The following is a 25,358-nucleotide window of genomic DNA, read 5'->3' as shown; positions in this document are numbered from 1 at the left end:
TATTTAAGAGTGCTTGCTGCTCTTGTAGAGGACTATTGTTTGGTTCCCAGTAACCAGGCTGGACAGTTCACAGCCACTTACAACTCCTGCTCCAAGGGACCTGACACCCCATTCTGACCACTGTAGACATCTGCACTCATGTATTCATGTGTACATACATACATGTAGATACACACTCATACATATTGTTGTGTGATATTTTGTTTGTGTTCTGGCAAATAAAGCTTGTCTGGAGATCAGAGGGTGGAGCTAGCCACTAGTTAACCATAGAATCCATGCAGTGGCAGCACACACCTTTAATCCCAGATCTTGGAGGATCATGCCTTTGATCCCAGCACATGGGAGACTCAAGCCTTTGATCTCTACTAGGAAGGTAGAGACAGGAATATGAGGTGGGTGGAGACAGGATCTCGCCCCCCCCCCCTCCCCCATTCTTTCTGAGGATTTGTAGAAGTAAGTTTCTAGTAGCTGCTGCTCTGCATCTCTGATCTTTTGGCTTTCACCCACTGAAAACACATGTTCTTATTTTTTATTACTTGGTTTGTCAGGCATAAAATTATCCAACATACCACAAATATACATAAAACTATAAGCGAGCACCCTCAATTAAATGTTTTCTTTCTAAGAGTTGCCGTGGTCATGGTGTCTTTTCACAGCAATGAAAACCTTAACTAAGATAGGCTACATAGTGAGCTCCAGGCCAGCAGGGCCTACACAGTAATACATTATTTATAATATCAGCCACTCAGACTGAGATTCTCTAATTTTTTTCAAATCTCTTTTCCTTGTATGTATAGGGGTGTGTGTGTGTGTGTGTGCGCGCGCGCGCGCGCGCGCGCGCTCATGCGTGTATGCTCTTGTGGAAGCCAGAGGTCAACATAAAGTATCATTTTCTATCACTTTTCATTTTAGTTAGTGCTCAATACAAAATGTCTCTTCCTGCACCCTGCTGTTTGCTCTAGACTGGTGGCCAGCAAACCCCTGGGATCTGCGTGTCTGTGCTTTCCTAGTAATAGGTTACAGGCCTGCCTCGGCATCAAGCTTTTTACAGGGGTGCTGGGGATTGGAACTCAGGTCCTTATGATTACATAGCCAGCACTTTATCCACTGAGCCATTTCCTGGCCCAGCCAATCACTTCATTAGCGTATGTCATTTGTACAGAGTGCTGGGTTTCCTTATGACCTTATGCACTTTGGTCATGTCCTTCTTGTTTTCCTTTCTTACTCTCCCTTTTCCCAATCCCTTCCTCATCTGTGATAGCCCTGCTTTTACTGTGTCCTGTTACTGACCCCTCTAATTCCATGTATGGAAGGAAATGCAATACTTGTCTTTATGAGATTGACTTACTTGATTAACACGATGGCTCTCTAGTTATCTATTTTCCTGGTGTATTTTCATTCTCCTTTACAGTGGAATAAATCTCTGTAGTATATCTAAGGCCACATTTTCTACCCCTTCCTTCTTTTTTCTTTTCCCTCTGTAGCTCAGGCTGGTCTGAAGTTTGCAGTGATCTCCCTTGTCAGTCCCCTCCCCCACCTCCATGTAGCTCTGACTGTCCTGGAATTCACTATGTAGATCAGGCTGGGGTTAGAGGCATGCAACCACTAAGCCCAGCCTGTCTCAGCTTCTTATGTCCTAGGGTCATAGGCCTTCACCACTGTGCTCAGTGTGCTGTTTTCTTTGTCCATCCACTCATTAATGGGTGCCTAATTTGGTTAGGTAATGTAATGTGATGAGAATACAGAGTAGACACAGATGTGTAGGTGTCTCCTGTAAGGGCTGACTGATTCTTTGAGAGTGGTTTAGCTGGATCATATGGAAGTTTTTTTTAAAAAATATTTTCATTTTTGAATTATGTGTGTGCTTGTGTGTCTGTGGGGGTGTGTGCATGTGAGTGTAGGTATCTGTGGAGGTAAGAAGAGGGCATCACAGTGGAGCTGGAATTACAGGCAAATATGAGTCCCTAGATATGGGTACTGGGAACTGAGCTCAAGTTCTCTGGCAGGGAAGCAGGCACTCTAAACTGCTGAACAGTCTCTCCAGCCCCAGGTGTGGTAGTTTTCATCTTTTGAGGAGACTTACTACTGCTTTTCAAGATTTTTCTTAACCTCTTTTGTTTCTTAAAGACAGGGTCTCATGTATCTCAGGATGGCCTCATATTTTCTGTACAGCTGTGTCTGGCTTTGAATTCCTGATCTTTCTGTCTCTAACTCCCAGGTATTGGGATTATAGGCTTGTACTGTCAGGTTGAACTCCCTCACTTAACTTTTGATCTGTCTTGGTCAGTGTATTAACAGGGAAAGAGAAGAGTACAAAGCAGTTTTAGATATGGGATTTTTATCACTGATGCTAGAACTAAAGGCTAATGAGAATAAAATTCTGATGTTTTGTTTACCACGGTTGAGCATAAAACCTTTATTTTTATATTTTAAGTTTTTGCTTTTCTAAAGTTGAATATGATAAAATTCAACATAGAATTATGTAGTAAGATAAAGACTAATACTGGCATTCAGTGGCATGGGTGAGAAAGAGGCCCTCCCCCTATTCGCCATCTGTGGCAGGCCAGAGAGCTGGCCTTGGTAACACTAGAGTGGGAGAGCTGGCCCTGACCCTCACCAGCTGCATCACTCGGGGACATGAAATTGGGAGAGCAGAAGAGTGGGTCCCTTACCTCATCTGGGCAGTACAATAGAGCTGGTGGTCCTGGTGGTGTGGGTACATGTGAGCTGGCCCTGAGGGCATGAGAGTGGGAGAACTGGTCCCACCCCTTGCTGCCTGCATCATTGTGTGAGCTAGCTGGGGCAGCACTAGAGAGCTCACCCTGGTGGTGAGGTAGTGGGAGAGCTGGCAGTCTGACCAATTCAGCTACCATACAGGCCCAGAGTCAGAGCTATAAGTTGGCCAGCTCCAACATCATCCCACTTATGAACTGCTGGAGCATGAGAGGGGGCCAGTCCTGAGATCCAAAGCTGCAGGATCTCCATGAGACAGGGCGACAATAGGATATCCAAGAGGAGTCCCAGGAAGGATCCAGTATTGATAGTGTAGCAGAAGCCAGAGGTCTCGAACTGGACCAGTGGTTTATTGCAATGAGCATTTGCAAGTAAAGATGTCTGGACTAAAGGGTATACTGTGTGACTCACAGTGACACTCTACAGCTTTCATGATGAGATTTTTGTTTGTTTGCACATATGTTTTATCTTTTTTTTTTAAATTTATTTTGGGGGGAGGTTGCAAGGGCAGAGGGCATATACAAAGGGACAAGGGAGATGAGTGGGATTGGGGTGCATGATATGAACTCCACAAAGAATCAATAAAATGTTAAAGATAAAGACTGATAGAAATTAGTATTTGTCTATACACATGTATATGGTATTCTCTGTCTATAGTGTGTATTTATGTGCATGTGTATGGACTTTTTTATGTAAAAAGAATTCTTAGGAATGATGTCACTGTCAGGATTTCTACATCATACACATTCACTGATGTTATTTCATTAAAAACGATCTTGATTTGTTATTTATGTGTGCACATGTGCAGGTCACTGTAGGCAAATAGAGGTCAGAGGAGCGCTCTTAGGAGTCAGTTTTCTCCTGCCACATTGTGGGGATCTGGTACTTGAACTCAGGTTGTAGGTCTTTGTGCTGGTGTGTCTACCCATGGAGCCATCCTCCTGACCCATTCATTTTATTTACTTATCAAAATCTTGATGTCTTAAAGAATATGTCTGGAGATGTTTCTTTAGAGTTATTTTAGAAAATATTTTAAGGTTTTGTTCTTATGAAAACCAGAGTAATGAACATCTAATTTGTGATGTTTTAATAATGCTAATTAATCTGTGTAGTGTTAGAATTTTGAAATGTTGAGGAGGCATTCTGTATTCTCTAAGTGTAGCTCTGTGTGGTAGCCAACTGTGGTCTTATGATATAATTCATTTCTGTTTCTGTGCTTTCTTATTTCTTTAGCTGGGCAGATGCTCAAACTCAAATCCAAAACATTGCTGCATCTTTTGACCAGGAAGTAGCTGCCATTCTCATGGCCCGGCTGGCAATATACAGAGCAGAAACAGAGGAAGGGCCAGATGTGCTAAGATGGCTGGACAGACAACTCATTCGACTGGTAAGAAGTGGACATTGTGTTTTTCTCAGCTTGTCAGCTTTCCTTTGTAGTAAATGTCCTTTAAAGCACTTACAGTGGGTGGGAGAACTGTACGAAGAACTAATTCAAAGTATGAACTAGTGAATAGAAGTATTCTATTCACTCCTTGAAAATGAATGGTAATTGTGCGACTATTATTTTTGTGGTGTGGAATAGTGTGGAAATAAATTTTATATTACTAATTCTATGAATTTTGTTTTTGTTTTGAGACAGAGTTTTTGTGTAGTCTTGGCTGGTCTGGAGCTTCCTATTACTATTGTGTGTGTGATTAGTCTTTACTCTGGCTTCTATTTTCTGTTTTAATTTGAGTTTAATATCATTATGTAGACTGTCCTTAAAGTTACTCTCATATCCTGGAACTGTAGGCTTAAACAGTTCTTAACATTTCATTTTTACCTTGTAAACTCTATCCTGTACTTTCTTATTCTGTCTTCAACTTAAACACATGGTTGAGAATTGTCTGTTAGCTACCAAGAGAGTTGCCTTTATCCTTTCCCTCAGGTGTCACAGGTGAGCTTGGTTAGAATTAGCTACTTTTGCAGTATTGTCTAGATTTCTCCAACCTAAGATCACCCCCTTCTCCCAACACCTCTTAGTGAAGAAAGCGGTGTTGTGATATTCAATATGTCTTTTCAAATGAGCTTTAACCTTGGACAGCCACCAGTGATGGAACACTGTCACCACCAAGGCTGGCATAGGTCTTCCCTGGGCCTTTGATTCTAGATGGGGAAAAATGATTAAGAATCTTACTTGTGTGTCTTTAAAACAAGGAGATATATTTATAGCAGAAAAATTTCCTTGACTATCACTATCAATAGATCCATATATATTCCTGAGCCTCCAACCTGACTACAAAAGCTATTTCCAGTTTCTTGCACACACCTCCTCGTGTCATGGGGCATGGAGCCAGTGCTTTGAGTCAGTGCACTGTTTTAAATGTCTTTTTTTTTAAAACCTTTCTTGTGTTGGTGATCATACTCAAGCCTTGTCCATCGTGCTGACTCCGTAGTTCTAGCAATGTGCTCTCAAATAGGAATGTTTCTATTTGCTAAGTTGCATTTCCCTCTAGCATTTTACTGACTGTAATTTTATATGTTGGTGTATCTGGTATCTCACCAACCATGTGAACTTTTCTTTTGTGGATAGTAAGTTGTGCTCTGAAATAGGTTGCTTCCTGAGTTATTTTCTTAGAAAATAACTTAGTCTTATTTATTTGGGATTTTGATACAGGGTTTCACTGTGTAACAGTCTTGGCTGTCCTAGAACTAGCTCTATAGACCAGGCTGGCCTCAAAATCACTGATATCTGCCTGCCTCTGCCTCTAGAGTGCTGGGATAAAAGGTGTGCACCACCACCTGACCTTGACTTTGTCTTCATAAATGTCCTATGGTTTTGAGATTCTAAAAGCTGAAGTATCAGTGTATACTTGGGCAATGGCTGTGATTTGTAGTAAAGTGCTCTTTCCATGTTGCTGGAACCATAGGTTGTCACATATGGCATTAAAATTATATAGTTTGCTCTGGATTATCAACAAAACCCACTAAGCATCTTTTATTGAGAGAAAAAAAAAGACTTTTTTCTTTGTCCTTTGCTGCACAAAAGACTCAGGACTGTAATTTTTTAAAGAATACATAGCAGGTTTAGGCTCTTTTCTATCTCACATCTCCCTTCACAAATGGCTGCAATTGTCTGGTATATTTTAAAAAGGGAAATACTAATAAAAATCAAAAGGTCCTAGTGAATAACTGAATTAGACAATTGCACGAGGCACAAAATTAGTTTCCTCACCATGTATAGCCAGCTGTTAGTCACACACTGAATATTTTGCAACACAGCACAGCAGCAAGGCAGCTGAGCTAGAGAAGAGGTTATGGATGGAGTCATGAGTTTACTCTGCTCTTGTGTCACATCAGGAGACAAGTGGAGGTAATTCCGAGAAGGCTGGTACAGTCAAACCACTGTTGAACTCTTTATGAAACATCTATTCTCATTTCTTTGTGCCTTAGCCATATGGTGTCGAGAATGGAGAATGGCATCATCCAAGTGTTAGTCACATTTCCTTCCCCACAACACAGAAAGGGTTTACTTTGGCTCATCATTTTAGAGCTTTTGGGTTGTGATCCTTGGCCCTGTTGCTTTATAAGCCTGTTTTGATGCTGCAGTCAGAATGGGAGACTGGTTATAGTGTTGCCTTCAAAATGCAGTGAGGAAGGGAGACTGGTTGTTCAGTTCCCTTTACGGCATGCCCCCAGGGATCAAAATACCTCCCATAGGCCCTTTTCCTCCCACTGGTGCTGTGAACTGGTGACCAAGCCTCCAACAAATGGGCCTCCAGGGCTGAGACTTTTGCTTGACAAAGTGTGGCTGGTGGTTAAGGTTCATTGCCTGTTGTAGTAAGAGTTCATGATTGGGCAAGGCAGCAGAATGCCCCTTGTCATATTCTCATAGGTGACTCGCTTCCCTGTTGCCTGTGCGAATAACCTATTTCATTCTAATTTTTGCTTCTGTAAATCCTTTTCTTTCCCAGACTTTTTTCCTTTTGGGCACTTTCAGGGTGGCAGACTTTGGACCAGCAGCTTACTTCTGTAGCTGCTGTGGTATGTTGATTGTGCTTCGTTCTGTCCTTGGCCAGTATTGAGAAAAGATACTCTGATAGTCTCAGGAAGCTTCTGTTGGCCTCTCCCTTCTCCCCCCATTGACATTTACATATTCCTTGTTTGCTACAAAAGACACTTGGTTAAAACAAATCTAAACATTTTGGAGCAAGTTGTTGCCTTTCTGAAATTCAAATGGTTTTTTTTGGTTGTAGTTAGTCTCTTGCTAAGTCAATACATAGTATTCTAACTTGTATTCCATACCCTATCTTGAGGATCTGTTTCCTAAAAAGTTAGCAACTTTTTATATATAGAATTTTATGGGCAGAATTTTAGTTATCATACCAGGAACAAATCACTAATATTTTATTTTATTTAGTGTCAGAAATTTGGAGAATATCACAAGGATGACCCAAGTTCCTTCCGGTTTTCAGAAACATTTTCCCTTTATCCACAGGTAAGCTTGTCAAAGAAAATGCTCTTTTCTCTTGTTACCAATAGCACTGAGTTTCATCTCTCTTGTTGTTTATCTTTTAATAATCATCTATGAATGTATTTTATTGGATTATTCTTTTAATTTTGGGATAACTCAAATTAATTTTATGCTCTGTGGTTAATGAAGAGAATACAATATCCCCATATGGGCCTTACAGATAGTCACTATTTATGGTGCCTGAAGACTTAACTGAAGCTTACTGTGGGTGCAAACAAGACTAAAGCCCATTAGCATGCCATTGAAGGTAAGAGGTTCCAATTACAGCTATGCCAAAAGAAGGTGTGTGCTGTAATTTTACTGAGGAGACAATCAGGTGGCATATAGTCATCACTGAGAACAGTTTTATAGTGCCATACCAGGTAGGAGATGTGAGCTTAACTTGCTTTACAGCACCTTCACCGTGTCTGTGTTTGCGTGTTTTTTTTTTTTTTCCTGTTTTTGAGACAGGGTCTCGTTTTGTAGGCAGGGTTCATTTTGAAGTTGTTATGTTCTCGCCTTCGTCTTCCAAGTGCTGGGGTTATACAGTTGTATCTTTAGTGCTTCAGTAAAGTTCATGTTTGAGTATAAAAGCTTTGTTCTGAAACTTCAACTTTTAATGCTTTCCTTTGAGACAGGGTTTCTCTGTAGCCCTGGTTGTCCTGGATCTCACTCGGTAGACCAGGCTGGCCTCAGACTTAGAGATCCCCCTGCCTCTGTCTCCTAAGAGCTGAGATAAAAAGTGTGTGCCATTATTGCCCAGCCCCCCTTTTTTTTTCTCTTGAGGCAAGGTTTCCAGCCTAGGCATGCCTTGACCTCCCCATGTAGCTTGTTCTTTGGGTGCCAGAGCAGAACTCCAATCCCCATGCTTGCCTAGCAGGCTCTCTTAACTGTGGAGCTGTTTCACCAGCCCAGACATAGCTCATGAGCAAGCTTTCTTGGGATATACTTTAGAATATTCTTTTAAAAAAGACATTTATTTTTCATTTTATATGTCTGTGTATGTGCACACATGAGTTTATGTGCACCACGTATGTGCAATTGCCTGCAGAGTCCAGGGCTTCTGATGCCCTGAAATGAAATTTCAGGGAGTTGTGAACCAAGTGTTGGCTCTGGTAACTGAAGCCCCAATACTCCTCAGTCCATTAGTAAGTGCATTTAACTGCTAAGTCATCTCTGCAGTCCTATGTTAGTATTTATTTTAACAGACAATGTTTTTATTTGTGTGTGTTGCTAATGTGACACAGTAATATAACCAAATGTTTTGTTATGGAACTGCTATTGCCATATTAAAATCAGTAAAAGCTATCTCACCTGTTTTGTCTTGTAGTTTATGTTTCATTTGAGAAGATCTCCTTTCTTGCAAGTTTTTAACAATAGTCCTGATGAGAGTTCATATTATCGTCACCATTTCATGCGTCAAGATCTGACACAGTCTCTAATCATGATCCAGCCCATTCTGTATGCCTATTCTTTTAGTGGCCCACCAGAGGTAAGAGGATAAAGAGAGTTGATTTGTCTTGTTACTGTGATGTGTGGTATTAACATAGTGAAAACAACTGTTGTTTTGAAATGAATTTGGAATTTGTTAAATTATGATTGCAAGATATTGACTTAAAAATATTTAATTGAGTGTTTCCTATTTAGTAGTCAGTTTGGTAGGTTATATCATTAAATAATACAAAAGTATTATAGAAGATACTCTTGGTTGACTGTTTACTGTTTGGTTGACAAAACTCCCCAGAGTTTATGATTAGTCTTTGAAGGCTCAGAAATGATCATGGTTCTGGAGGATATGCTATAGCTTCATATCTGGCACACAATCTGTCATAGTAAAGTCTCTTGTTTTCATGTACCTTATTTTACTTTGGTCCTTTGAGAATGTAAGATACAATTGATCCTAAAGATAAGTATTTGGAAAGTGATAAAGTCATCCTCTGAGTTATTTTGGGAAACTGTTCCACACATTTTTATCTATTATCAAATAAATAGTTTTTCCTTTTCATAATTTGAATTATCCATTTTACCATTTAAAACTATATAACCACCTTTAATCCTAGCACATGTGAAGCAGAAGGAGGCAGATCTCTGTGAGTTTGAGGCCAGCCTGATCTACAAAGCAAGTTCCAGCACAGCCAGAGCTGCACAGAGAAACCCTGTGTCAAAAAACAAAAACAAAAACAAAAATCTAAAAACCCATGGGAGGCCAGCTCCCACTTTCTTTAAGGGTTCTTAGGAAGAGGAGAGAGGAATGAGAAAATATTAGCTAGAAAGAGAGACCTAGCCGACAAGAAGAAAAACAGAAACTCAGGATAGCTTCGGGAGAGCCTGGATTAACACCCGACAGCCTCAAAGGTTTATTCAAAAGTCTTTTTATAACATGCCAAGGAGCAAGGCAAAAGACCTCCCCCTTGCTAGATCAACATATACTGTACAGCCAAGTGTAGATCCTTTCAAACACCTGGTAACCATGCTTGTGGCCAAGTCATCTTCTTATGCAGCTATGCTGGGTAAAGCAAGCTCAGATTCTCTGACCCTGAGTAATTTGGGCCTCCACAAAAACCTAGATAATAGATGTATTTGGAAATAGTACCTTAGGAAAGGTCAGTACAACTGGGTGTTTTTTATATCTTTTGTATTGTTATACCTCAAGTGTCATAAAATAGTGAGTAAAATGATGCCCCCGTTGGTTACTTTTTTTTTGTCCTTTTGAGACAAGGCTTCTCTCTGTAGCCCTGGCTGTCCTGGAACTCACTATGTAGACCAGCCTGGCCTATAACTCACAGAGATTTGCCTGCCTCTGCCTCCCAAGTACTGCGATTAAAAGTGTGTGCTACCACCATGCCTGGCTTGTTACTACTTGTTGCATCGGAAGGTTGAAGATTAGCTTAGAAGAGAACTGAGTCCTTCCTCTCGAGCACCTGTCCTTGTCCAACCCCAGCCATTGTTAACTGCATTTGCCTTATGGTTTTCTTTTAGTGTTAGTTCTCTTTCTCTCTCAATTTTCTGAGCCATTCTCATTAACGTAGTAACTTGAATAACACTTGTCTTTAAATGCAAATCGTCAAAAACTCACTTTGTTCTAATTATCACTTGATTTCTCTGCTCCCTGACACAGTTAAACTCAAAGTTATTTGTTGTCCATGCTAAAAGAATGTTTTCTTTTAAATTTGAGTTGTTTTTTTTTTTTTTTATTTCTGAGCACCATGTGTGTGCTTGGTGTCTGAGGAGGCTAGAAGAGGATGTCAGATCCCTGGAAGTTCCAGGCAGTTCCCAGTCACCATGTGGTTGCTGTGCCATCTCTCCAGCCCCCCCATACTTTAAATTTATTTTTACATATGTGTGTGGTATGTGTGTCACTATGTGCACATGCATGCAGGTGGTATTGGAGGGCACAGGGGAGGCTGTTGTGTCCACTGCAGCCAGAGTTACCTGGAATTGTGAGCTGCCTGACGTGAGTTCTGGGGACTGAACTCAGGACCTCTGAAAGAGCAGCAAGTACTGTCTGTTCTCTCTCTAACCCTGTTGTCTATGCTTTCTGACCTCACTGTTAGTATGTCAGTTTTGCAACTCTGGATTTGGTGTTCAGGGTTTCGGCACCAAAAATGTAGGTAAATTGCATGTTTTGCACCTCTGGAAAGGTGTCCTGACTACCTGGGGAGTCAGGCAACACCTTGAGCTGTGTACCACAGCTCTGATGGTTGAACTGCAAGGAGACAGTTCAGCCCTGGAGGGCGAGGTATCCTGCACACTGCTGCTCAGAACAACAGCTCTGCCCTGAAGGTGTCCTGGACACCTGGAGCTATTTAGCACAGCCCTGATGGCTAGAATTGCAAAGAAGCAGCCCAACCCTGGAAGGGAAAAATTTTCTGACTTCTCGGGAGAGTCAGGCCTGGAACTGCTTCAGCAGGGAAGGATATCCTGACTCGTTGGGAGAGTCAAGGTATACCTGTTGTGATGGGGGATGGTCTCCCCTGCAGGATATAGCAATCCTGCTCATCTTCTGGAGAGCCTCTACAGCTGACCTTTGCTCAGCCCCCACTTAAGGGGGCTTCCTAGCAGAGCTCTGCTTCTCCGGTCTAAGGTATTGCTTCTTTTGCTTCACTCTGCAAAAGGGGAAACTTGTGCAGAAATGTAGCAATCTCCTCTGGCTATGGAGAAAAGTATTATTTATTATCTCTGTCTTGCTCTATCCACTGAGGGATGTTTCAGTAAAGATCTTTGTTTAGCTCCTTTTTGCTCTGCTATTCCAGCTCTCCCTTTTTTTATCCACTGCGGTACATCTCAGCAAGGATTGTCTCTATGCCAGTGAATGAAGATCTTCACACCCAAGAAACTCTTGAGAAAGAGATTTATTTGGGAAGGAGTAGTCCAGGAGAGTAGCTGCCTCTACCAGGCTGGAGAGAACAGTCTTTTATTATTTTATTTTATTTTTTTTAAACTGACTAGGCAGGGCGGTTTTCACAGGAAGTCTTAGGGGTGGAGTCAACATCCCCCTTCCCCTGCCTGGCCAGGAGTCTGCTATCCTGCTCTGTGATTGGTTGGTTTCACAAGTCAGTTGGCCATGGGCAGAGATGGCTCTGATCTGACTGAGCCACACTGTGTTTCTTTCCGCTCTGATCTGAGCCATCTTTCTCTAGTTCTGGGCTCCAGGGTCAGGGTGGGTTTCTTTAGCCAGCCCCTTTTCCCTACACTCACCTTCTCTTCTCAACTTATCCAGCAAACTTGTTGAACAGTTTCCTTCAACAAACTTCACAGCATTTCTCTGGAGAGGACTCTTCCCTTCAAAAACTTTTGCTCTGGGCTTTTGTCACCTACTATTCCTTCCCAGTTTCTTTCTGTCCACAGAGAGCTTTTGAGTCTCATTTTTGCTGGTTCCCCCTTTTAGACTTCTAAATCTAAGTCCTTAAAAAGAGATTAAGAGGCTAATATCTGTTTTGTTCTTGTTTTGAGACAGCATCTTACTGTGTAGCCCAGGCTAGCCTTGAACTCACTGATTCTTGTGCCTCAGCCTCCCAAGTGCTGAGATTACAGGCATAAGCCTCTCTACTTGGCCAGGGCTCAGTCTTTTCATTTTCTTTATCTTCAGTTTCTCTAAGTGATGCAGTCTAAAACTGTAGCTTTTGTTGCTGTCTGTGTGTGTGTTACTCAAACTTATAATCAATTCAGGATGTTCCATTTCATACTCAGAGCTATTTTCTCATGCACCCTAATTGTCTTATATCTCAAGGTTTTCATCATTTCCTCAATGTTACTGTCACCAGGCTTAGGGACCATCTTTGATTTCCCCTTAATTCTTTTAAATTTATTTATTTATTTATTTATTTATTTATTTATTTATTTTTTGAGACAGAATGTGGGTAATATATTGTGCACCCTAATAAAGCTTTCCTGGGGATCAGAGAACAGAATGGCACTAGATTAGACATAGAGGCCAGACAGTGGTGGCACACACACCTTTAAACCCTATCACTTGGGAGGCAGAGATCTGTCTGGAGTGTCAAAAGCCACACTTGGAACAGAGCCAGGCATGGTGGCACACACCTTTAATCCCAGAGCTCATGTCTTTGCTTGGGTACGACACAGGTGGCAGGAAGCAGAAAGGTATATAAGGTGTGAGGACAGGAACTAGAGATTTATAAGCTTTTAGCTTTTAGCAGCAGTTCAGCTGAGATCCATTTGGATGAAGACTCAGAGGCTTTCTAGTTTGAGGAAACAGGATCAGTGGAGGAGTTGGTAAGGTGAGGTTGGCTGTGGCCTGTTCTTTTTCTCTGATCTTTCAGCATTCATCCCAATATCTGGCTCTGGGTTTTTTGTTAATAAGACCATTTAGCAATTTGTGTTACAACACAGTCTCTATATAGCCTTGGCTGATCTGGAGCTTGCTGTGTAGACCAAGCTGGCTTGAAACTCACAGAGATTCCTGCCTGTGCCTACCAAGTGCTGGGATTGAAGTTGGTCACCATCACGCCTGGCACATTGACTTTAAAATTGTTACTTCAGTGTTAGAGAGATTCCTTAGAAAAATAAAATGCACTGAGAATTCACAGTGTCAGGCAACATATGATGAATTTGACATTGAAGAACTAAGATGAGGGAGATAAGGAGCTACAACAGCACACTTTGCTGGATGACGCTGTAATATCTAATACCTAGTATGCAAATTTAAAACAAAATAACAAGTGCAAACGATAACCTTCATCTCTGTCATTGCCTCCTTTCAGCCCGTTCTTCTGGACAGCAGCAGCATTCTTGCGGATCGCATTCTTCTCATGGACACGTTTTTCCAGATTTTGATTTATCACGGTGAGGTAAGACAATAGCATTTAAAGCTATGTATGTAAAATCTATTCCCTCGGAGTAAAAAGTCTAATGTGTGGCTCATATTTAGTCCATGCTAAACCTTGATTTATAATAAGATACAGGTTGACTAATTCAAAAATTAAAAATTCAATATACTCCAAAATCCAAACATTTTGAGTAACAAAATGTTACAGATGGAAAATCCTGTTTTTTCATGTTTATAGTTATTATTTAAAATTTTTGAATAAACCAGTTTTGTTTGTTTATTTTATTTTAAATAAATAATTGTTTGTTTATTTGTGCAGAGGTCAAAGGATAACTTGTGGGAATCAGTTCTTTCCCTCCCTTATGAGTCCCTGGCATCAAACTAAGTCATTAGGCTTGGAGGCATTTGCCTTTACCCACTGAGCCAGCTTGCTGGCCCTAATGCTCAAAATTATTTAAAATGTATAGTAGTGTCTTCAGGCATAAGAAGTATTTAAACCTAAGTGAATTTTGTATTTAGGCTTGGTACCTATCCCCCAAATTTCTTAATATGAATTTACACATGCCTATCCCATATACATATAAATACATGAAAGTACCTGAAATCCATAGTGCTTCTGCTCTCATGGATTTATATACAAAATACCCAACCAGTACATACACAGTGTGATTCTTCATGGTATAGCATTTTAGGCATCAATCATACTGAGCCTGCTTGTGTTTACTTTGTTGTTTTGTTCACACACTAGTGGACAAATGGATTTACACAAAGCACAGTACTGTGAAAGTATAACCATGGACCTGTCACACTCTTGGGTTTCACCTAAAGAAATGGAGGGAAAAAGTCAGCTTTTGTCAGTGGGCAAACTTGCTTTTTCATTGCTCTATGTAATCTAAAGGCTTTTCTACATGTTCAATATAACCTGAAAACTCATTTAAGGCATAAATGGAAATTTACAACTTTGAAGTGCTGAGTGGTTAAAAGACCAAAGTGGATAGCTGTTCAGCTTTACTTTGGGTATTTAGCAGAAGTCTATTCCTGCATTTATTCATTCAGCCAATGCTTCAGTCTATCCCCCATGTATGAAAATACTGCCACGGGCAGTTTGCAAGGTACATCCATTTTTCCTGGATCCATGCTTGAGCTTGTAGTGTAGTGTTTTATAAATTATATGGATTTATTTCTGTGGTTACCATATTTGCAAATTATTTTGGATTTTATTTATTGACGAGGATGGCTGAGTATTGAGACACCGTGTGATATGATAGTCCAGCCTTCCCTTGGACTCATAATTCTCCTGTTTCAACCTCCTATGCTGGGATTACTGGTGTTAGCTGCCACACCTGGCCTTCTAATATCCTTTTAAATAGTACTATCCAGTATTTTAAGAAGGATTTATGCACTGGGCTTGGTGACATATGTCTTTGGTCCAGCACTTGGAAGACAGCTCTGTGAGTTTGAGGCCAATCTGGTTTATATAGCAAGTTCTAAGCCAAGAGGCTACATGGTGAGACCCTGTCTCAAAAATTTTTAATTATATTTTTGTTTTGTATTTTTAAAGATTTGTTTTTAAATGTGTGTGTTTACTCATGGGCACCCATGTACCCACGAGTGCAGTTGCTAATGGAGTTAGAAGAGCTGGAGTTACAGGCAACTATGAACTTCCTGATGTGGGTGCTAGGATCTGAATTTGAACCCTCTGCAAAATGCTCTTAAGCACTGAACCACTTCTCCAACCACTATTTTTTGTTTTTTTGTTTATTTTTAATTGATGCCAGCTTCTAATGTACCTTATATTTTAAGAAGAATAACAGAGACAGGGTTTTTCTTTTTCTTTAATGGTAATTTTTGCTTTAACTTTGTTAATATGAGGAGTTCAAAGTACATTAGTCTTTGAGTTGCAGAATATAAAGTTATACAGATTATACATTGACTGAGTCAGGTAACTTGGATTCCAAACCAGCCTTAAAATTCTGAATTAATTAATATGGCTCTAGATTCATTTATTTAATATAAAAATGGATACAGTTGCCCTTCTACAATACTTTGTTTTTATAACATTATTGCTATCATTGTTTTTAGTTTATTTCTCTTGTCAGAATGTAACTCTAGCAGCATGGTGGTGCATGCCTTTCATCCCAGCACTCAGGAGGCAAAGGCAGGCAGATTTCTGTGACTTTGAGGTCAGCCTGGACTACATAGCCAGTTCCAGGACTGTACAGTGAGATTCTGCCAACAACAACAAATCAAAAGAAAAGAATGTAACTCCATTGGTGATGACTTCTTGAAAGTCAACTTTTGAAGTGTGTAGGAATTCTCGATAGAAACCCCTCCCAGAAAAGGAAGACATATTTAGTAAATACTAATTTGATATGATAGTGTTTTAACTTTTTTTTTTCTGGCATTTCTATTTCTTTTGTCTTAGGTTTTAAACACAGTATAATTTTACTTTACGTTTCTTTTTGTTCCTTTTGTTTTCAGTTTTTGAAACATGGTCATTCTTTGTAGCCCTGGTTGGCCTGGGACTTGGTAGATTGGCCAGGCTGGCTTCAAGCTTGTGTTGATCCTGCTGCCTCTACCTCTTCAGTGCTGGGTTTACAGGTGTGCATCATCATGCCTGCTCTGTCTTTAAACTTGTTTTTCTATTAGACTCCCCTCCCTCCCTCCCTCCCTCCCTCCCTCCCTCCTTCCTTCCTTCCTTCCTTCCTTCCTTCCTTCCTTAGGCTTACTCATAGTCATTGTTGGTTTTGAACTCTGAGCTTAAGTAACCCTGCCTCAGCTTTCTGAGCAGCTGAGAATACAAGGCGTGTTTCTTGCACCTTCTTTTGTTTTACTCTTAAATTGGAGAGGAAATATGCTAATTTTATATTTAGTAATATATTCCTTTACTTACATTTTCTGTGCTGAAATAAGTTCTTATAAGTTTAGAAATTGAGGTAAGTGGGATTATTTTCTCTTGTCCTGTTTTCTTTCTTTCTTTTTCTTTTGTTTATTTTTTTTTTAGCCAGATGCTTTTTTCTAAGGAATTAACCATACTATTTTTAAATTTCTGAATTGGCCAGCAGACCATAGAAAGACATTTATTTAGGCACCTGCTTGAAACCAACAGCTTCAGCAAACTGCTGGCCTTGATTCAGGGCCAATCTTATCTGGTTTTCTGATAACTTCCTTTGAAGAAAATTCTACTAAAGAAATTTAGATCACCAAGAAATTTAAAATAATTCCTTTAATTGTTGTCAAATTAGACTATAGCACAGTGGCGGAAGTCAGGATACCAGGACATGCCAGAATATGAGAACTTCCGGCACCTTCTGCAAGCCCCAGTAGATGACGCCCAGGAGATTCTTCACTCCAGATTTCCAATGCCGAGATACATTGACACGGAGCATGGTGGAAGCCAGGTGAGGAGCGTCCCTGTGTTGTGTGTGCAGGCTGCAGTGAGGGGCTCCTGCTTGTGTTGTTTGTATGAGAGCATCTACCACACAGGGCCAAGGGCAAGGGAAGGAGCCGGGAGGGGAGGGCGGCTTCTGGCAATGCTTTGAGAACAAAGCGTTACAGTTATTGCCTAGTTTCCTGAAACAGCCAGCATTCTCTAGCTCTGCTCCCATCATAGCTCTTACAGCAGCCACGATTGGCCACCCTGACTCGCTATAGATTAGCAAAAACGTGAGAACAGTTTGGAAAATCATTTAGGGTGCCCTTTTCCATTTAATTTTTTCATTTATTTTACATACCAACCACAGTTTTCTCTCCCTCTTCTCCTACTCCTTAAATCTGTTTACTGGTAAGGCCTATGAATATGAAGTTTTGGTAATTTGTTTTAGTTTGGTAGAAAGTAACTTGTCAGGTTAAGAAAAGCATTGTGGCCATGGGTGGTGGTGGTGGTGGTGGTGGTGGTGGCGGCGGCGGCCGCCCATGCCTTTAATCCCAGCACTGAGGGAGTCAGGGAAGGTAGATCTCTGATAGTTAGAGGACAGCCTGGTCTCCAAAGTGTGTTCCAGGACATCTAGGGCTGTTACACAGAAAACCTCTGATTGGAAAAACCAATCCCCATGCCCCTGCCCCCCAAAAGGCTTCACGGTTGTTAGAGTTCAGAGGAGTGACTAGATCTGTGCATATACTCATACACGGTCAGGTTAGGGCTGCTTAGCATGCATTCATGAAACTTGGCCAGTGTTGTTCTGGCCAGAGGTCTAACAGCACTCTAATTGTAAGTTGTTACACAGTTTACTTGCTCCATACATAAGGCAGGGACATAGTTTGCTTATTGTTGTGTCCCAAGTATCTAGTACAGTGATATTCCACAAGTTTAGATACAGTGTCAATGATTAGTTTTACTGTATTTACAATGTGACCTATCATGTATGGATATTGCTTTTTCCATGCCTCCTTCATTTGAGCTTCAGGCCAATTCTACTGTTCTCTCTACTTTATGTGTAACAGAATTAAGACATATTATTTGTAGTCAAAGAAGCACATTAAATGATGGAGCTAAGTTTTTTTTTTCCCCTTTTTAAGAAACGGTATCGTACTGTGTAGCTCAGGTTCACCTTGAACATTCCTTTTGCCTCAGCCTCCTGATATTGAGATTCCATTTGTAAGCCAGCCAACACTAGTACTTAGTAATTGAATTCTAGGTTTCTTACCCTAGGACTAATGCTACTTACGAGCAGAAAAAGATGTTGTATTATTCTAAATTTCAAAAGATTAGATGGCTTTTGTTCTTCTAAAATGAATTAAAAATTTGTGATGAATTCAGTTGTCAATATCTTAATGTGTATCGTTGTTTTATTTATTTACTTATTGCTTGATTTCATGATGATTAGCTGTAGTAGAGGATGAATAAAATCTTGCCAAAGTTACCACCTGTAGCTTAAAAAGTTTGAGGTTCATTAAAGTAAAAGAATATAGATTTTCATATTTTTTTGTTTGCATCATTTTATGAGGTCTCAGACTTCTGTTGATTCAGACTAGTTGGTAAAAACTATTTTTTTTAAAGGCATGGTGGTCTTTAATCCCAGCATGCCTTTAATCCCAGCACCTGGGAGGTAGAGCCAAGCGCATCTCTGTGAGTTCGAGGCCAGCCTGGTTACAGAAAAAGATCCGGGCAGGCACCAAAAGTATAAAGAGAAACCCTGTCAGGAGGAAAAACAAAAACAAAACAAAACAAAACCCCACAACCCCCCCCCCAATCCTGTATTTTAAGAGTTGTTTTAAAATAATGTTTATGTTTACAATTGAAACATTTTTTTTAAACTTATTTCATGTGATTGGGTATTTTGCCTATATTTACGTTTGTGCACCACATTCACGCAGTGACAAGAGAGTTAGGAGACGGGATGGGATCCCTAGGATTGTAGATACAGGTGGTTTTGAGTCACATGGGTGCTGGGAATCCAACCCCAATCCCCTGGAAGAGCAACCAGTGCTCTTAAATGCTGAACCATCTCTCTATTTCTATATATATGATTTTTATATGCTGAGTGTGGGACTCAGTAGTTTATTATTTTATGTTTGTTACAAATACGTAATGTTGAAAGAGTACATTATTTATTTATACTGTGGCCTGTGTACTTTAAAATGTATGTTAAATTTTAACAAAGTTAATTTTACCAGTATATTCAGTTAAGTTTGTGTTAGATGGTATGTTGTATGTAGCTTATCTTACTAAGTTTGTTTCTGATTGGTACTGTTATTTATTTATTTATTTTTGCTTTTTAGGCACGTTTCCTCCTTTCAAAGGTGAACCCTTCACAGACTCATAATAACATGTATGCCTGGGGGCAGGTAAGTGTGAATAAGAGTCTTGGAAATAATTTCTTTTTGTGTTCTTAGTTATTTTAGTAAAAGCTACATTTTCCCTGTGTATTTAATGATGATTTCTGTGGGAAAATATAAGGGAAGAGTAGAAAATATAATTAGTATTTGGTGCTAGCATTTTATTAGAAAATAAAAAAGCAATCTTGTCACATAGAACCTCTCCAGATTCCAAGTTTAGCACCAATACACTGGAGATAAAAAGCAATAAAGTCTAAAAGACAGGCATATGATAACTCAAGTATAATGTGAAGCTATGAGCTATAGAAGACCACAGTAAGCCAGGAGGGCCCAAGGATTGTGGTTAAGAAGGGAGGCAAGAAGCTGGAAATGTTTATCTCCATGTCTTAGATTGGTTCAAGTGCTTCCTCTTGATGGCGCATGCCAACACTTTGGAATATCCAGTCTGATGGCCTCTGTGCTGGCACTCCAGGGTGTGTGATGACAGCCTCCCCAGCCTGTGGGGAGCTTGTGGTCCAGTACTAGAGATAAGCCACATCAGTGCAGGACAGGACAGAATATGCAAAGTGTGACTACAGGGAACTAGAAAGGATGGAGGGGTGGAAGAAGAATCGGCCCCATGGTGGTGACAGGAGAGGTGTGTGAGGAGGAAAGAGCTCAGTAAAAGGACTGTTTGCTTTAAGGAAGGCTTTTCTCTCCATGGGTGGAAATCTATGGAGAGTAGGGAATTCAGAAAGTATGGGCTAAGTGATAGAGTGTAGGTAGAGATGAGGTGTAGAACTGTGGAGTGAATTGTGGAGGACCTTGAATGTCCCTAGGAAAAAAATGTGAAACTCTTTTCTGCCTCCTGTGCTATGAGGATGAAGGGCATTCTCAGCACTCAGATGTCAGCGTTCCAGACAATGTCCACATCACTGTGAAGGGATGCATAGTTATTGTGAAGGGCTCCCAAGGAAGTCTCTGGAAGAACTTCAGTCACATCTGTGTTGAACTCAGTTTCCTTGGGAAGAATAAGATGTGGCTCTGGGCTGAGGGCTGGTGGAGGATGGAAAGGAACTGGCTGCTGTTTGTACTGTCTGTAGTCAGTGCACAACATGATGGAGGGCGTCATAACGGGCTTCCTCACAGGATGGTGTCTGTGTGTGCTCACATTTTATCAGTGTAAATATCCAGAGTCCATAGGAGGACACATGTTGTTTATTCAGTATCTCAGTCCCAGAAAGATGATTTAATCCTCGAGGGGTATGATAGTGAACTTGTTTCAAATTCAACTGCTTTGATTCAGCCAGTACTAAGTTAGAAGTAAGGACATCAGAAACATTTTGGATGGTATTTATGCTTCTTAAATAAGAAACAGGTTGATGAATAATCAAAATATAGAAACAGGATCCTGGCTTGTGAGACAGATGTGGGGAAAAAGGCTTTTAATGATGACTTTTAATAATAATAATAAAAAAGAAAACACACACACACACACACACACACAGGGATGCACACACAACTCCTGTGATAAGTGTTAACTGTGAATGGCCTGAAGAGGGCATCACTGTAACACTGTTATGCAGTGCTTCATATCCTAAGTGATGTAAATCTTGAGCCTCAATGTCTAATCTTGAATGTATTTTATTTGTCTTAGTTTTTAAATTTTGTTTCTGGAGTGTGTGTGTGTGTGTGTGTGTGTGTGTGCGCGCGCACGCGTGCGTATGCACACATGCCACAGTACATATGTGGAGGTCAGAGGACAAGCTTGAAGTTAGCTCTCTACTTCACCTTTATGTGTGTCTAAGGGATTGAATACAGGTATTCAGGCTTGCATGGCATGCACCTTTCCCTGACGAACCCCTGGATATATTTTATTTTTTCCCTTTTATTGAAAATAGATTTTTGGGGGTCCTGGAGAGATGGCTCAGCAATTAAGCACCCAGGCTGCTCTTCCAGAGGACCCGTGTTCAGCTCCCAGCACCCACATGGCAACTCCATGCATGGGATCCAACACCCTCACACAGACATGAGTACTGTCAAAATACCAATGGACATAAAATAAAAATTAAACAAAAAATAACCTGACGTTGCTTGTCAGGCAGTGGTGGCTCATGTCTTTAATCCCAGCACTCAGGAGGCAGAGGTTGCCAGATCTGTGAGTTCATCTGGTTTACAAACTGAGTTACAGGATGGCCAGGGCTATGCAGATAAACCCTGTCTCAAAAAAACAAAAACAAAAATAAAAAACAAAGAAAAAGGAAAAAAGATTTTTCTCTCAGATAATAAATCCAGATTATGTTTACCTCCGTCTTCTCCTCCAGTTCCTTTCACCTCTCTCCTGTCTAGAGCCACTACTTTTCTGTCTCTCATTAGAAAACAAACAGGCTTCTCAGGGAATGTAATATAATATGATGTATGACATGATGAAAAAATGAAAGAATGGTATGAGTTTGCTTCCTTCTGGCTAACATTTCTGTTAAAAATGCCAGGGAGAAGGGAGTCTGGAAATCAAACTTAACACACACACAAAGAGAGAGAGAGAGATTATTCATTATTTATTTATTTATTTGTGTGTGCATGCATGCTTGTGTGAGATTACATGCACATGTGTATGCAGGAGGCCAGAAGAGGGTGTGGGTTTCCTGGAACTGGAGTCATGAGTGCTCATGCACTGCCATGTGGGTGCTGCAAACCAAACCTGGATCTTCTGCTAGAGCAACTGCTGGGCCTTGACTGCTGGGCCATCTCTATAACTTCTACTTATTTTCTTTTCAATTATTATTAATTTTTTAGGTTAGCATACACAGTGATATGTTTCTTTATGGTGTTTTATATTTGCCACTTTTTTACTTTTTTAAATTAATTTTGTTTATGTATTCTTTTGAGAAAGGGTCTTTCTGTATAACCCTGACTGTCTTAGAACTCTCTATGTAGAGCAGGCTATCCTTGAACAGAGATTGACCTACCTTTGCCTCTTGAATGCTGGAATTAAAGATGTGTGCCACTACACCTGACAAGATTTATTTTATTTATTTACTTGTTTGTTTGTTTTTTGAGACAGGGTTTCTCTGTGTAGCCCTGGCTACCCTGGAATGTGCTCTGTAGACCAGTATGGCCTTGAACTCACAGAGATCTGTCTGCTTCAGCCTTCTGAGTGCTGGGATTAAAGGCGTGTACCACCGCTGCCTGTTTTTGTTGCTATTTTTTTTAAGATTTTATTTTTAATTACATGTATAAGAGGTGTGTGTGTGTGTGTGTGTGTGTGAGAGAGAGAGAGAGAGAGAGAGAGAGAGAGAGAGAGAGAGAGAGAGAGAGAGAGAGAGAGAGAGCCATGCTTGTGAAGACCAGAAGATGGAGACAGATTCATGGCGCTGATGTTACAGTGAATTGTGCACCGCCTGGTATGGGTCCTTCTTTGCTATGTAACTCAGGTCCTCTGCAGAAGTAGTGAGCTCCCTGAACAGTTGGTACCATCCCTCTAGCCCTCATATTTTATTCTAATTTGTCTCCTGTCCCTCTGCCTTTTTAGTGTCCCACGTCTTATTCCCTTTTCTTGCCCCAAGTACCCCTTCTGCTTCTATGACAACTGTATCCCATTGCAACACCCTCATTAAAATTACTTCTTCCTCTCTCATCGTATCCTTCCTAGTCTTATCTCATTCTCTCTCTCTCTCTCTCTCTCTCTCTCTCTCTCTCACTCTTACTCTCAGTCTCTCAAGCCTAGGTGAGAGAAAATGTTTGGTTTTTTTTTTTTTTTGAGTCTTGCTTACTTTTCTTAATAGTAATTTCAAGTTTCATCCATTTTTCTGCAAATGTCATGATTTCTTTGCACCTAAATAATGTTCCACTGTGCATTTGTACCACTTTTTTTTTTTTGTATCTGTTCGTCTGTTCATAGAAATCTTGGCTAGTTCCATAGCCTAGCTATTGTGAGTAGTAGTTCAGTAATAAATGTGAGCATGCAAGCATTATCATCTCTGTGGCAGGACTTGGATCCTTGGGTAAATGCTCAGAGGTGGTACATGGCAGCTGGGTCACAGGGCAGCTCTGTTTTTGCTGTGTTGTTTGAATGAATCTCTGACATTTTCAGTGGTTTACACTTAAGTGAAAATAGTAAGCAGTGTTTTTTGAAGAGTATCTGTAATGTGTCTTAGGTGCACATTTCCCTCAGCAGCGATGGCTACTCCTTCCCTGCATTCTCACCAGCCCAGGCCATCTGAAAGCCCTAACTCTCCACTCTGACACTGTTGGTGTTAGTGGTGACCAGCCCCATCCTAAGATAGTCATTTCCTAGCAGAGGCTTGAGTTTCAGGAGCAGCCCCTACACCACAGACAGTCCTGCTGCTCAGGCCATCCTGGGCATTAGGTGAGTTCCTTCTCCGGAAGCAGGGCCCTGTGGTAGCCATTACTCTATTTAAAATGAGGTCCTTGTCTGTTGTAGATTTCCATGTGCATTCCTTAGTACTGCCCTGTGTTTTAATCACAAATCCTTCTCTTTTCCTCCAGGAGTCTGGAGCACCCATTCTCACAGATGATGTTAGTTTACAAGTGTTTATGGATCATTTGAAGAAACTTGCTGTGTCAAGTGCTGCTTGACATGCCAGATGTGTTAGACACTCAAGATGAAATACGATTCCAGTTTCTTTTGCTTTTCCCATTTATCTGTGGAAGCAACAGAGATCTCTCCAAATCTGTTTTGTGGCAGTATGATCTGAGGTGACATATGAACAAATATGGATGATTAAGCTGAAATATAATAAGAGCAATGAGAACAAGTTGGTTTTGCTTGGTACAGTATTATAACTGGTTTTATAAATTTGAGGTCTTTATGATTTAATATGTTTAAAGAGTTAGAATGGTCTGCTTTGTATTACAGATAGCACTTATTTGTATACTGCAGACAGATCCAAAGTGGCACTGGGTATCCTCACTGACCTGTTAGGAGTATTCAATAGCAGCCAGAAAGGAACAAATTAGTAGTGATGGCATATGAAGAGTTTGCTTCTTTGTCAAGTAATTTTTCTGTTTTTTTTTTTTTTAAGCACACATGTATAACCTATTGTGTATTTGTAAAGTGGATTTATTTGTGTGATTTATTTAGGAATTATTTGACTTTATAGTAGTAATTCTTATGAAGGGAATTTAATGTTTTTGGTTACCTTAAAAAATTATTTAGAGCTAAAAAATCTGAGTGAGGTAACAACCTCACAGCTGACATTAAATGTGAAATTTCCACCAAGTACCCAACTCATGTGACTAACCAGAGTAATTTTTTAAGGAAGCTAAAAAATAAAGCATGTTGTCAGGGTGATGAAAAAATTCTTGGAAGTGAAAAGACTATTGTAATTATTAACCATATTTTGTTTTTGTTATATCATTTTGTTGTTTTCCCTTCCTAGATAAATTTTCCATTGTATCCTTCAGTATTTTAACACTACTTTAGGAGTTTTCACTTCACTTTTGTTTCAGGTTCCTTGTGAAATTTATTAATTTGTGGTTCTTACTGAGACAGTATTATATAATGTTTAGTTGTATGATGTGGAGATAGTTCTATTTGATTTATTGATTAGTATCATTCACTTTTACCTTTAAGGTTTACTTGTAGCAAATGTTTACAATGCTAAAGCAGATAAGTTTGACAATGAATTTTATGTATCAAGTGCTGCAAATGCAAGGTGGTGCTCTGATAGTTGCTAAGGACCGTGGTGACTGTGATTGTACTTGCATGAACACAATCAGACGATGGGAAAGCAGGAACATCTAATTGTTATAGTCAACTATTGAAATAAATTGCTTTGTTCTGTGTTATTGGAATTGAACTGTGCTAGGCCAAAATGCCAATAAAACATACCTTTCTCTTTCTCTGTTTTTTGGGTTATTTTACAAGCTAGTAAATCCTGGAAAGCTTAATGTAAAATTAGAGCAATGTACTTTTTTTTTGAGATAGAGTTTCACTATGTATCTCTGTCTGTCCTGGAACTCATTATGTAGACTGTACTGGCCTCAGACTCATAGAGATCTGTCTGCCTCTGCTGGGACTAAAGGCATGGGCCACCACACCAGGCCTAAATTTTTTGATTGATT

At 40.2% G+C, this 25,358-nt stretch overlaps 1 protein-coding gene and 1 non-coding gene across 2 annotated transcripts in view; one reads left to right on the top strand and one right to left on the bottom strand.

Annotated features, from left to right (window-relative positions):
• The window catches only part of LOC114704050 (protein transport protein Sec23A), a 58,276-nt gene extending 33,140 nt beyond the window's left edge, over window positions 1–25,136 (top strand). Inside the window, exons 14-20 of the mRNA XM_028885109.2 lie at window positions 3,967–4,120; window positions 7,133–7,210; window positions 8,556–8,717; window positions 13,450–13,536; window positions 16,760–16,915; window positions 19,236–19,301; window positions 23,781–25,136. Of these exons, the coding sequence (XP_028740942.1) occupies window positions 3,967–4,120; window positions 7,133–7,210; window positions 8,556–8,717; window positions 13,450–13,536; window positions 16,760–16,915; window positions 19,236–19,301; window positions 23,781–23,870 (793 nt within the window). The 3' untranslated portion in view covers window positions 23,871–25,136. The remainder of the gene's footprint in view (window positions 1–3,966; window positions 4,121–7,132; window positions 7,211–8,555; window positions 8,718–13,449; window positions 13,537–16,759; window positions 16,916–19,235; window positions 19,302–23,780) is intronic.
• LOC114704067 lies at window positions 16,521–16,657 on the bottom strand. Its single transcript, XR_003736226.1, has one exon. It is a non-coding gene; the product is annotated as a small nucleolar RNA SNORA2/SNORA34 family (small nucleolar RNA).
• Window positions 25,137–25,358: the final 222 nt, after the last annotated feature.

Source organism: Peromyscus leucopus, chromosome 14 (genome assembly GCF_004664715.2).
Source record: "Peromyscus leucopus breed LL Stock chromosome 14, UCI_PerLeu_2.1, whole genome shotgun sequence".
NCBI lineage: Eukaryota > Metazoa > Chordata > Mammalia > Rodentia > Cricetidae > Peromyscus > Peromyscus leucopus.
This window is presented reverse-complemented; position numbering and strand designations above follow the sequence as displayed.